This window comes from Henckelia pumila, chromosome 1 (genome assembly GCF_033568475.1).
Source record: "Henckelia pumila isolate YLH828 chromosome 1, ASM3356847v2, whole genome shotgun sequence".
In the NCBI taxonomy this organism is placed as follows: Eukaryota; Viridiplantae; Streptophyta; class Magnoliopsida; order Lamiales; family Gesneriaceae; genus Henckelia; species Henckelia pumila.
Genome location: NC_133120.1, coordinates 43,981,115 through 43,994,797, shown reverse-complemented (window position 1 = coordinate 43,994,797; position 13,683 = coordinate 43,981,115). Strand labels below are relative to the sequence as shown.

General features: G+C 37.0%; 2 protein-coding genes across 3 annotated transcripts; one reads left to right on the top strand and one right to left on the bottom strand.

The window, feature by feature from the left end:
* The first annotated feature begins 918 nt into the window (after positions 1-918).
* Positions 919-3,951, top strand: LOC140861839 (tubby-like F-box protein 3). 2 transcript variants are annotated; one of them, XM_073264913.1, is made up of 6 exons: positions 919-1,677; positions 2,147-2,234; positions 2,331-2,460; positions 2,772-2,942; positions 3,044-3,523; positions 3,616-3,951. In XM_073264913.1, the coding sequence occupies exons 1-5, from the start codon at positions 1,357-1,359 to the stop codon at positions 3,513-3,515; spliced, it is 1,182 nt and encodes a 393-aa protein (XP_073121014.1). In that variant the 5' UTR covers positions 919-1,356; the 3' UTR covers positions 3,516-3,523; positions 3,616-3,951. The 2 variants fall into 2 exon arrangements, with proteins under 2 accessions (XP_073121014.1, XP_073120966.1); XM_073264865.1 differs by having other exon boundaries at positions 3,633-3,949.
* A 6,019-nt stretch (positions 3,952-9,970) lies between these two features.
* Positions 9,971-13,071, bottom strand: LOC140870564 (pentatricopeptide repeat-containing protein At1g08070, chloroplastic). Its single transcript, XM_073273011.1, has 2 exons — positions 12,972-13,071; positions 9,971-12,421 (listed from the first exon to the last, which is right to left on the bottom strand). The coding sequence occupies exon 2, from the start codon at positions 12,287-12,289 to the stop codon at positions 10,088-10,090; it is 2,202 nt and encodes a 733-aa protein (XP_073129112.1). The 5' UTR covers positions 12,290-12,421; positions 12,972-13,071; the 3' UTR covers positions 9,971-10,087.
* Between the last annotated feature and the right edge of the window lie 612 nt (positions 13,072-13,683).

The following is a 13,683-nucleotide window of genomic DNA, read 5'->3' as shown; positions in this document are numbered from 1 at the left end:
GAAGCAAGTCGTGAATGTGTATGGTTAAAATCAATGACCAAACATATTCAAATATCGTGTGGATTGACAGTAGACAAGAAGCCTGTGACACTATATGAAGATAATGCTGCATGTATTGCTCAAATGAAAGAAGGATACATCAAAAGTGACAGAACTAAACATATTCCCCCAAAATTCTTTGCCTACACTCAATAGCTTGAGAAGAATAAAGATATTGATATATGTTACATTCAATCAAGTGAGAACTCATCAGATCTCTTCACAAAGGCACTTCCCACGACGATATTCAGAAAGCATATATACAACATTGGGATGCGCAATCTACGGAATATGTGAAGAATCACTCTTGTTAACATGAGGGGGAGTTTACGTGGCTGCACTCTTTTTTCCTTACTATTGTTTTTATCCCACTGAGTTTTCCCTAGTAAGGTTTTTAACGAGGCAGTATAAAACACGTAATGAAGACAATCATCATATCACGATCATCATCACAAGGGGGAGTGTTGAAAAATATATTATTATTATTATGTTGAATATTGAATATTGAATGTTGAATGTTGAATATTGAGTTGTAAAATGTAAGAAATTAGTGTGTGATGATGTAGATGATGGTGTATTAATTTTTGGACTAATCTCAAATGTGGATCTATAAATAGGTCTTCATTTGTGATGAAAAATACAATTGAGTTGAGAGAAAAATATTATAAAGTGTAGAGTTTGATATATTTTAAGTTTTGAAATTTTTATTTTTTACCATAAATTTTTACTTTTACACAAAAGTAACTCTATTATATTACAAAATAAACATTTATAATATGATTTATTTGACGTGGGTCCCATCGGGATGATCCATATCCACTAGCCGCTGAATATATTATCCGATATATATCTAAAATTTCGTATGCCAATGAACTCAACTATTACTACAAAAAAATTGATGCGAATCTTGTCACTGCTCCCATCATTCAACAAAATCACCATCTCACCAACTTTTACTTGTATTTCAAACCCAATTCGCTTCCATTTCCCATCAGAATATGATAAGATTTAGGAAGTGTGAATGCTGATTTTGAATCTTGGATTTCCACCTGTCGAGCGCCGTTTTTTTGGTTGTATTTCCCCCCCAAGATTGTGCATTTCTGATCCAGATTGGTCGTATGTTTGTGGGATCCTGATTTTCCCTTGAATTTTCACGAAGATGCGTTCGTTGCTTCGTGGGATTTTTCCAAGAGCCCGAGTCTTGTTCATTTGTGCTCTGCGAAGCCCTTCACCGACCAGGAATATAGGTGGAAGGCGCAGTTGATTTCGGTGGGATTTTTAGAAAATTAATGAATTTGAAGAGATTGAGTTTATGCAATGATTCTGGGATTGAAATCGAGGTCACGTAGAGTGGTCCAGGACAGCTCATTTGCTGGGATTGAGAAATCGAAATCTGATGTAATTAAAAACCATGCGGGCGAGAATCTGAAGGAAAATTGTTGTTTTTGGTCCAATCTGCCTCCGGAGCTATTGAGGGAAGTGTTGGTGAGAATCGAGGAGTCTGAATCCAAATGGCCTCGGAGAAAACACGTAGTGGCGTGTGCTGGTGTGTGTAGAAGCTGGAGGGAGGTGATGAAAGAGTTGGTTCAAGTCCCTGAGATTTCTGGGAGAATCACTTTTCCGATTTCTGTGAAGCAGGTCTTGTTTTGAGCTTCAGAATTGTTGGTTTTGGACTATAAAGCTTGTTTCTTGATTATCGGTTATGCATGGGTTGATTTGGTTTCTTGAGTTGTCTAGTTTTCGTTGCCGGTTTTTGTGTGGTTGTGACTGTTTATGGTTGGAAAAAACGGTAGTGTGGATTAACTGCTGGTTCCGTATGTCGAAGTGTTGCTTTGATCAACTTATATTATGCTTTTGGTAGAAATTGAATGTGTTTTTTGTTCCAACTTTGTTTGCCGTTTTATAGATTGAACATACTCCACTTGTGAAGTGGAGTGTAGATAACACAAAATGGAGTGTAAATATCAACTCCCCTAGAGATAAAAGCTTATATTTGGAATGTATTTTTTCATGTATAGAATTTTAATATCTGGTGGGAGGGTGACTGTGACCAAGACTGGGATTCGAGTTTGGATGTTGCTTAAGTAACTATTTTCTGTTCTTGCAGCCTGGCCCGAGAGAGTCTATTTTTCAGTGTTTTATAAAGCGGAATCGCGACACTCAAACATATCATCTTTTTGCAAGTTTAAGTCAAGGTACATAGTGGTTAATTTCTTAACTTTGTGTCGCAGACTATTTGCAGATGCACATAGATCATTCACCTAGATTTCTATGTTTGGTATGTGTGGCAGCGCTGGCTGATGATGGCAAGTTTCTTCTTGCTGCTCGTAGGTGTAGACGAGCCACATGTACTGATTACATTATCTCACTACATGCCAATGATACGAAGAAAGGAAGGAGTGCGTATGTGGGAAAATTAAGGTGCATTTTACTTTTAGAGCTTGAGTAATACATCAAAATTTGTAGGATCAAAGTGCTCAGTCATGCAATTAATCAGAGTCAAGTTCACGTTTTTTTTATTCCTTCCCACAAGCTGCAAATCCGAAAAAATTTTGGGAATAAATGCTTCGGAATGTCCTGTATATGTCTACCTATACAATACTGCGAGTGAAACGTGACACTTGGACTCCTGCATTGCGAAAGACTTGAGCTAAAACATTACTATCTGCCAGACGCTTAGTGCTTTACAATTATTGCGTTCATAAAAGACTCAAAAGACTTTATTTCTCCAGATCCAATTTCCTGGGAACGAAGTTTATTGTGTACGATGCTTTGCCCCTTCATTCCGAACCCAAAATGTTGAAAAGCCAGTCCACTCGCTTAAAGCAAACATATCCTCGAGTTACTACGGGGAACTATCCGGTAGCTCACATCTCGTATGAGTTGAATGTGCTGGGAGCTAGGTAAGAAGAAAATCTCTATTGTTGCTAGTTGTGTGCATTTATTGGTGTTTAAGGTAAAATTGTACTTTTTAGTACCATTACTATCATAATTTTGTAAACAGAGGTCCAAGAAGAATGCATTGTATTATGGATTCGATTCCAGCTTCTGCAATTAGACTTGGAGGAGTTGCTCCCACTCAGATGTATTTTCCTAGCACCAGTCTCGAGTCCCATCCTTCATTCCCCTTTTTCCGTTCAAAATCGAACTACTTGGACAAAACATCATCTGGATCTTCAAGTAGCCAAGGAGATGGTTCACTCATTTTGAGAAATAAAGCCCCAAGATGGCATGAGCAGCTCCAGTGCTGGTGTCTGAACTTCCATGGTCGTGTCACTGTTGCATCAGTCAAAAACTTTCAGCTGGTAGCTTCTCCAGAAAATGGGCAAGTTGGACCGGAACATGAGAAGGTCATCCTTCAGTTCGGAAAAGTCGGGAAAGATGTGTTCACTATGGACTACCGGTTTCCAATATCAGCTTTCCAGGCTTTTGCCATATGTCTTAGCAACTTCGACACCAAAATCGCTTGTGAATAAATCAGCTGGTATGCATCTAATATCCTGCATTCATCTTCTTGTACACGTATGTATATACAAGGATCTTGATGTTTGGTATGCTACTTGATAATAGTCGCAGATATCTTGTTCTTACAGGGTACAAGAACAGCTGAACAACTGAACAAGACACATATTCAAGCCCTAGCAGGGTACAGGAACAACTGAACAAGACACATATTTATCAGATTTCGTATGTTTTACAAGTTTAATTTGTATGCTGTAATAAAAGCTTTAGTTTGCTTGGTAGAACAACATTAAATATGGATGTGCATGATTTGGAAAATAGGAAGTTTTACTCAATTCTTTTGGCTCGGAGATTTGTTTCTTCCATTCGTAATCTGTATAAATTGCCTTTCGAACTATGGGATGTAACATGCAAATAATTCATGTATGTAGCCACCAATTTTATTCTTACAATTAAATTCCCACGATCAATTTGATATTTAATATCGTAATTTTCCCACCGAAGATTCCAAATTAGATTTTCCGGCATGAATTTTTAGAGTGAGAACCCGAATTTCAGTCGAGCAATAATTTCAATTGAGGTTTGAATTTCAGTTGAGGACTGAAATTCAGTCGAAGGCCCAATTTAGTTGCCGAAGTTTAGTGGAGCTCAAATTTAGTTGAGATAAGTCAACGTACAAAATTCAGTCGAGCTACAGGTGCAACTTCAGATTGTAACTGACGCATTAACTCGAAATAATGACAACTAAGGGCAATAAATGGACAACCTAACAAAAAGAAATTTGTCTATAAATAGCACACAGATTTTTGATTAAGGGTTACACAAGATTCTGAGCAAATGCACTGTAATTCGACTAAGATAATTCAGTAGAGCGTCCAGTCGAGCAAGATTTCAAGCAAAACCGAAACCTATGTTAGCAATCTACGGTAAGTGGGTTTTCCGATTTAAAACTGATCCCAGCATGATATTGTTCAAATTTAGTTTCTGAAAACTGCATTACTGATTATTGATTTCCGATTCACTGAACTTGTGAGTTAGTGGTAGGAATATATATTTTGAACGCTACTAAAATCTGATTACTTACTACTGGCATCACCCTTTAGAGGACTAACATATAAGCGAATGATATCAGTTAAGTCACGAACTTCATAAGTCAATTGTATCGTAACACTGATTTATGTTATTACTGAAGATTACCGAATTTCTGTTTTGTTCTTGTTAGGAAAATCAATCCAATATCAGATGATTACAAATCTGATTTTGAACACTACTAAAATCTGATTACTTACTACTGCCATGAATTTCTCTTTAGGTATTGGTTTTGTTAGCATTTCAGCTGGATTCTCTAGTGTAGAGATTTTTACCACTGCCACCTCCCCTTTAGATATGATGTCCCTAACAAAATAAAGTTTTACATCGATGTGTTTGCATCTCTCATGAAAAGTTTGGTGCTTTGAAAGGTGAATTGCACTTTGACTATCACAATTCACTTCAACCTGTTTTTGTTCAATGTCAAACTCTTTCATTATGCCTTTGATCCACATGGCTTCTTTAATACCTTCTGTGAGATCTATGTATTCTGCCTCAGTAGTGGAAAGAGCCACCACTGATTATTGAGTTGCCTTCCAACTCACTGTTGTCCCAAACACAGTGAATACCATTCCAATTATTGACTTCCTTGTGTCTAAGTTTCTACCATAGTCCGAGTCAACATAACCAACAATTGGGTGTGTTGGGTTTCCTTGTGCTTTAAACAGTAGTCCAAGATTAGAGCTTCCTCTCAAATACCTTAGAATCCATTTCAAGGCTTCCCATTGGGCTTGACCTGGATTTTCCATGAATCTGGATATCACGCTGAGAGCATATGCCAGATCAGGTCGAGAGCACACCATGTCATACATAATGCTGCCTACTCCATTAGTATATGGTATGTTTGTCATTTCAATCCTTTCTTCTTCAAATTTAGGAGACTGATCTGATTAGAGTTTCAAGTGTTGGCCAAGTGGTGTACCAGTGGCCTTTGATTTATGCATGTTGAACCTCTGTAGCACTTTATCAATATAAGAACTTTGATTCAAGAATAGAGTTTTATCCTTTCTGTTTCTGATTATATGCATTCCCAGAATCTTCTTAGCTTCCCCTAACTCCTTCATCTCAAATTCTGTTCTTAGCTTTTCTTTGAGAGTATTTAAGAGACTCTTGTTGCTGCTGGCTATAAGCATATCGTCAACATACAATAACAAGAAAGTCTTGATTGATTCACCATCCCTTTACAAGTATACACAGTTGTCATAAACACTCCTTTCAAATTGTATGGCTGTCATGAATTCATAAAAGCGTTTGTACCATTGTCTTGGGCTTTGTTTTAGGTCGTAGAGTGATTTCTTGAGCAAACACACCTTGTTTCTGTTCTTTGGTTCAATGAATCCCTCAGGTTGATCCATGTAGATTGTCTCTTCCAGTTCACCATAAAGGAAGGCAGTAGTGACATAGAGTTGTTCAAGTTTCAAGTTCAGATGTGCTGTCAGGGCCACACATCAGTCTTATTGAGGTATGTTTTACTACTGGGAATAGATCTCATGATAATCTATCCCTTCAATTTGTGTCAAACCTTTTGCCACCAAACGTGCCTTGAACCTTACCTTCCTTTGTTCTTGATTTGTCTCCTTCACTTTGAAAATCCATTTACACTTTATTACCCTGTGGTCCTTTGGTCTATCCACAAATTTCCAAGTATTATTCTTGTTTAAAGCACTGATATCATCTATCATTGCTTGTGTCCACTCTCTGCATTGTTTAGATGAAACAACATCCTGATATGAGGCTGGTTCATTGAGCTCCACCTGCTCTGCTACATTGAGCATTTGAGTGCATAATATACTAGATCAGCATGTCCGTATTTCTTTGGTGGATTTATTTGTTTTTTTTCTCTGTCCCTGGCCAGCATATAAGTATTTTCCCTTCTTTCTAGCTGCTGTCCAGCTATCTTGCCTTGAGATTCTTGTTCCAAGTTGATGTTTTCAACTCCCTTTTGTAGTTTCACATGTGAGTCTTCATCCACCTCAACTTCAAGTTCTGGTATCCCTGGAGTAATTGCATCTGAGGTTACTGTGGCTTGATTGAAGCCCATTGTTCCTTCATCAAACACTACATCTCTGCTGTGGAAGCATCTAGGTCCCTTTGATTCTAGATCCCATACTTTGTAGCCCTTAACACCTTCAGGATATCCCACAAATACACATCTCAATGCCCTTGGTTCCAGCTTATCTTGTTTGAAATGAGCATAAGCAAGACATCCAAATACCTTTAAACCTGAATAATTTGCAGGGGCACCGTTCCACACTTCCATTGGAGTTTTGAACTTTAGAGCACTATTAGGACATTTGTTGAATAGATAGCATGCTGTATTATCAGCTTCTTCCCAAAATGTCTTTGGCATATTTGCATTTAACAGCATACATCTAACTCTCTCCAACAATGTCCTATTCATGCGCTCATCCACTCCACTTTGCTGTGGAGTTCCTGGATTTGTTTTGTGCCTCATGATACCTTTCTGTTTGCACAAGCTGTTGAATTTCTCAGAGAAATACTCTACCCCATTATATGTCCTTAACTATTTTAACTTTCTTTCCAGCTTATTTTCCATTAATGTCAGCCACTACTTGAACCTCTCATAGGCTTCATCTTTGCTTTTAAGCACAAAGACCCAAAGTCTCCTGGAATAGTCATCCATAACAGACATGAAATATCGTCCTCCTCCATGGGTAAGAAGTCTTCGAAGGCCCCCATAAATCAGAATGAACATACTCAAAAGTTTTGGTAGTGGTATGTACTCCTCTTTCATAATGTACTCTTTGGGATTTTTCCAATATACAATATTGACAAGTATCTAGATTTTGGATATGATCACCACACAGTAGGTTCTGCTTTGACAATTCAAGTAAGCCCTTTTCACTAACATGACCAAGCCTTGAATGCCAGAGCTTGATGACTTCTGTTGAGTTCATAGCAACTGAGGTATCTCCCAAGATAGTGCTTCCAAGTAAGATGTAAAGTGATATCCTCTTTACAGCCTTCATGACTACCAAGGATCATTTTGACACTCTCAAGTTTCCATTTTCAGACTTGAATGCATAACCTTTTGAATCCAGAGTTCCCAAGAAAATAAGATTTCTTTTCAATTCTGAAACATATCTGACTTGATGTACAATTCTGTCAATGCCATCATGCATCCTCAGTCTTATAGAGCCTATTCCCTTCATCTTGCATGACTTATCATTACCCAAAATAACCGGCCCTTACTCTGTCTCTTGAAGGTTTTCAAATCAGGATCTGTTTGAAGACATATGGAATGAGCATTCAGAATCAAGTATCCATTCATTTAAGGAGCCCTGATTTGATATGGTTAAAGCTTCTGCCGAATCATAGCCATCTAATACAAGAGAGACTTCTGCATTTTCCTTACCCTTATCTGGTTGAAACTTTTTCTTCTCAGGGCAATCCATTTTAAAATGCCCCTCCTTGTGACACATGAAACACCTTAGTTTCAAAGGTGGTCTTGATTTGCTTTTGGACTTAGATCTGTTTATGTTCCCCCTTTGAAATCTCTTCTCTGGTCTACCTCTTGTCATAATGCTTTCACCTTGTGGCTGAGAGTTTGATTGGATCTTTCTTTGCAACTCTTTAGCTTTTATAGCGGACTGAACTTCATCTAGAGTGATGGTTTGATCTCTGCCATAGAGTAGTGCATCACGAAAGTTTTCAAAAGATGATGGCTAAGAGTTCAGCAAGATTAAAGCCTTATCTTCGTCCTCCAATTTGATCTCTATGTTCTCAAGATCATCCAAGATTTTGATGAATTCATCAATTTGTTCAGAAGTTCCCTTATCATCCGAAATCTTGAATGAGTAAAGCCTTTGCTTCATATACAATCTATTGGCTAATGATTTCGTCATATATAAGTTTTCCAACTTAGACCAGATCCCAGCAGCTGAAGTTTCCTTTGAGATTTCCCTAAGTGGTTTATCTCCCAAGCAAAGTATGATTTCACTTTATTGATAATCTCCTTGTGCAATTTATAGATTACAACCTAGAATAAAACAACAAACAAGATTACACTTAAGTTTTCAATCCTCAAGCGTTATCAAGATTACAATCCTTGATCTCCTTGTTCCTGCTACTGGTCTTCTGCTTCTCTTGATCGATATGTGAAGATCTCTTAGTGTTTTTCGATTCCTTGTGTCTCTTAACTCCTCGAGCTGTCAATATATATACTTTTCCCTTCAAGATCGACTAACATACTCCAACTAACTCATGGACTTCTCTTGATGGATCTCAAAGCCTCAGGTTGAAGTCTTAGTCTATGACCCAAGTTATTCTTTGGCCCAATGAAAGAAAAAATAAGATTTATGGCCCAAGCTTGTAAGACACATCCACTTACAGTTCTGTTTCGTTTTGATATGTATATGTACATGAGATTATAGTAAAATGATTTTAAAAGCTATGATGAGAAGAAATTGAAGAAGATGAGCAAAATCAGTTTTGGGGGTGGTGATGAAGAATCAAGACTCCGCCTTTAGTGTTGTTTGATTTTATTATTATTTTGTCGGCTGCGTTAAAACTCTGTTGGTAAAAGGTTATGGATCGAATCATGTAATTTGTTTATGCATGGTAAAAACGGTGTAATTTCAGTTTATGAATGAAAAGATTGGTTATTCCTGAAATTTGTATTCAGTGATTTGTTATTTAATATGAAAAATGTTAAATGACGTCGATATCAATTAGCCGGTTTCGGGTAGAGACATTAGACTTGATTTTCAGCCAACAGAAAACTTCCACTACAGCGAAGAACTTGAAAGCACACGATAACAAAATATAATCAATGAATGCAATAAAGTAAATAAAAGAGTATAATTAGGCAAGAGTTTATTATGCAAGTTGGACCATAGGATTCATCTCCCCTTGTCGATTAAGAATGATTAACTCAGGTATGCATTATATCTTTTTCTGCACTCTTGATGGCTCCAAAGAAAGCCACAAACTTGATACAACTTCAATTTTTTATTTTTATTTTTTTACGAATCAATTTCAAAGTTGAACAGAGTTTGACATCATTTATTTATTCATCGAAAATTCGATATCATACGAAACTTGAATTAAAAACAGAGATAATTAGATGTCATTATAGTTGTGCGACACTTTTTCCTGTTCTTGCAACTTTGTGAAGACGACACAATCCGTATTAAATTACATATCTTGAATTAACAGAAAATTCCAACAAGCCAAAAATTTGGCCTTAAATTAATTAGTTTTGTCTTTAAAAAAAATAAAAGGGTATATCGCATAATATTTACTAAATTAACATTAATAATACACTTTTGACATGGGCTACAATTGATAAGTTCCCTATACATACATAATATAAAATTTTACTCCTATTTAAGTTTGTTCGTTGTGATCTTTATATCATGCACTAAATTGCTGGTTCTGAAATTCTTTTACTTTAGTCTCTTATCTCATCATAACTAAAATTTGACAATCTTTACACAATATTAAACATATGCACACATCAATAATTAAGATTGTGTCACCAATAATCCTTGCAAGAACAATGGCCATCCTTAAAATGGTGAAAACGACTCCTATCCCTAGCAATAATCTCCCTGTTAAAGATCTTAGATATAAGCTTTGTAGCAGAATGGCAATTCCCACATACCCTTAAATTTTTCACAATTCTTAAGGTTGTTCCTGGCTTTGTACTAATCAAACCAAAAGCAATGGCCAATTTCTCGCTATGTTGACACAGCACACCTTCTTTCCACTCCTCCTCAACATCATAATTCACCTCAGATGTATCAGGAACATGTCCAGCCATCGCTAAAAGCCTGTCCATTTCATCAAGCATCTCATATATTTCGGGGGTTGCGGGATGTGATCGATCGCTGACTAGAAATTCGTGGACTACAGTGTCTATTTCGATGGAGGTGGAGCCGGGCACTTTCTTCATTCCATTGTCGTTGAGAAACGTTCTGATTCGTGCTACATCGTCCCATCTGCCAGCTCCAGCATATATGTTTGACAGAAGGACGTATGCTCCTGGATTATCGGGCTCCAGTTCGAAAAGTTTGGTGGCAACATATTCACCCAACTTGAGATTTTTGTGCACTCTACAGGCAGCAAGCAAGGATCCCCATATGGCTCCATCTGGCTCGAGTTCCATTTTGTCTATCATCGCCATCGCTTCGTCAAACAATCCCGCTCGTCCTAATAGATCAATCATGCATCCATAATGTTGCAATTGTGGGGAGATATGATAATCTTGGACCATGGAATGAAAGCATTGGCGGCCAACATCAACTAAGCCGGCATGGCAACTAGCAGATAACAAACTGACTAAAGTGATGTCGTCGGGTTGGAATCCTTGTTTTCGCATTTCAGAGAAAACATCGAAAGCACTACTTGCTAATCCATGCATCGCTAGCCCTGATATCATGACATTCCAAGAAGCTAAACTTTTGGTTTTCATGCTATCGAAAATTTGCTTGGCAGCTTCAATGTTTCCAGATTTTGCATACATGTTGATGAGACTAGTCCAAAGAGAATCATTCGGGAAGTCATTATAATGCCTGCGAATATAACCATGTATCCATTTACCAAGATCGAGAGAACCCAATTGCGCACAAGCTGGAATAAGATTCAAGAAAGTCACGTCATTAGGCTCTACATTGTTCCGCTGCATCAGACGGAAGATTCTCAAGGCATCTTTATAGTTGCTCGTGTATGTGTACCCACCAATCATAACATTCCATGAGACAAGATCTTTTTCTTGTATACCATCAAATAAAATCTCTGCCATTTTAAGATTCCCACATTTTGCATACATATCAATCAACGCATTAGCGAGGCGAAGGTTTGAACCTAGCCCATGCTCTTCAATCCAAGATCTGACCTGGTTTCCAATATCAATTGCACCCAAATGAGCACAGGCGGAAAGAACGCTCAACAATGTGCTGACATCAGGAGTAACTTTCGCCTCCCTCATCTCTTGAAATAACTTCAAAGCCTCATCGAACCGACCAGTGTGAGCATATCCGGATATCATGGCATTCCAGGACACGACATCTCTGACCGGAATTGCATCGAACAATTCACGGGCATCATCAACACGACCCCCCAATACATACCCTGTGACCAATGCTGTAAAAGACACAGCATCTCTAAAATCACTCATAGCAAACACCAATCTAGCATCATTTAAGTTACCCTGCTGAGCATACATGTTGACAAGGGAAGTATGCACAAAAACATCATTTTCGAGTCCAAGTTTAAACACATGGCCATGAACTTGTTTCCCGGCACATGCCACCCTTAACTTAGTGCAAGATTTAAGAAGAAAAGGGAATGTGTAAGAATTGGGTTGAAGGCCAAAAAGTAACATGTTCACATAATACTGTAAGGCTAAATATGGGGAAGAGCTTAAAGAGTATCCGCGAATCATCATATTATATATAACATGATTAGGATTGCGAATGGAGTTGAAAATTGAGAGGGCATAAGAGAGATCACCATAAGGGCTCACAGCACAAAATTCAACAAGTTTACTCAGTGCAAATTGTGTGTTGTGGAGGCCAAATTTGATAAATTGAGAGTGAACTTGCTTCAGATATGTTATGCTCTTACATTTGGAGAGTAGGGCGAGAGAGGGATGAGTTTTTAGGAGCTCATAGGGTGGATCAGAGGAGGTCGGGAGAAAGTGGAAGAGATTAGAGGATGCTACTGCAATCGCCATAAGGCAGAAGATCTTTTTCTTCTTTTTTCCAAAACCACCACTAATAGGCTGGGATTAAGCAGAGTTCAACCACAACATGTTCCCAAGTGCAAACATATCACACCAGGAAAGGCCATGCCAACTTCCAGTCCTCTGAAATAAAATCAAGCTTGGTTTTCTTAAACAAAAAGCTAAACCATAAACTTTTCGCAATGCCAATTAATTATGGGAAAATCGATAACTAAGCAATGTAGCTAAATAATATGTTGCTAAGAGAATATAGAACACAATCTGTGCTGTAGGCAAGTTTACTAAATGCATCCAGCCAACACTTAAAGAAACTAATATTGATTCAGCAACTAATCCATATTTATCACTATAAATCAATCTAATCTACCACAATAACTAGTGTACTTAACAAGATTGAGAAATGCAAAAATCATCAAGAGGAAAAGTGGACAATACGTGCAGGCTTTTCCCTTTTTTTAATTTATTTTATTTTTCCTCAAAAATTGAATTCATATATCACATTCTCTATGATGAAGATTAAAAAAAAACTCATTCTGCAAGAATTCTCAAGAAACCCAAGTATCTCTATCTATCAGCAGGTGAAAATGAGAATCAGAGAAGTTCACATCACTCTCATAAAAATCGTAGGGAGGGGAAAATGAATTCAGAGAAAGGGAAATTTTTACGAAGTTACCATTTTCAGTGGTGAGAATTATCTCATTGAGTTCAGAGAATATCTGAGTTTTCTTCTTTTTGGATGAATTTTTTTGCTGTCCGTTTGATGGGATGATGATAATCTTGCGTATTCCTTCATTGTAGGAAAGTAAGTCGCGTTTTTAAACCAGCGACTTTATGAAAGAGAGAATATGAGGGGGCAAGCAAGAGAATGTGAACAATCGAGTATAATGTACATTTGAATTTTGACACATTTTTTTAATAAAAAAAATTAAACTGATTAATTCGATTTTCTGCTCACTTTTATTCATTGTCTTATCTCACGAATTAATAGATAAACATAAATCATGAAAACTAATAAATTTTAGCACGTGATTCTCAGTCACATAAGTTTTATCTACGTTGTAATGTGAGTAAAGCAGGGCCGCCCAGGCACGCCCCTAGTCTCAAATAATTTTTTTTAAAAAATTATTATATATTTAAAAAGTAAAATTCATTTTGGTACATGAACTATTGGTAAAATGTCAAATTGGTATATGAACTATTGAAAATGGTTTAATTGGTACATGATCAAGTTTTAAAGACAATTTTAACCTTTACCTAAATTATTTCATAGACCAATGTTTTTGTAAAATTAAAATAGATTCACATTTTTTTTCAAAATTATTTTATTATAATCATAAGCATACATTTATATTTATTTAAATTTTATATTATAAAAAAAATCGCAC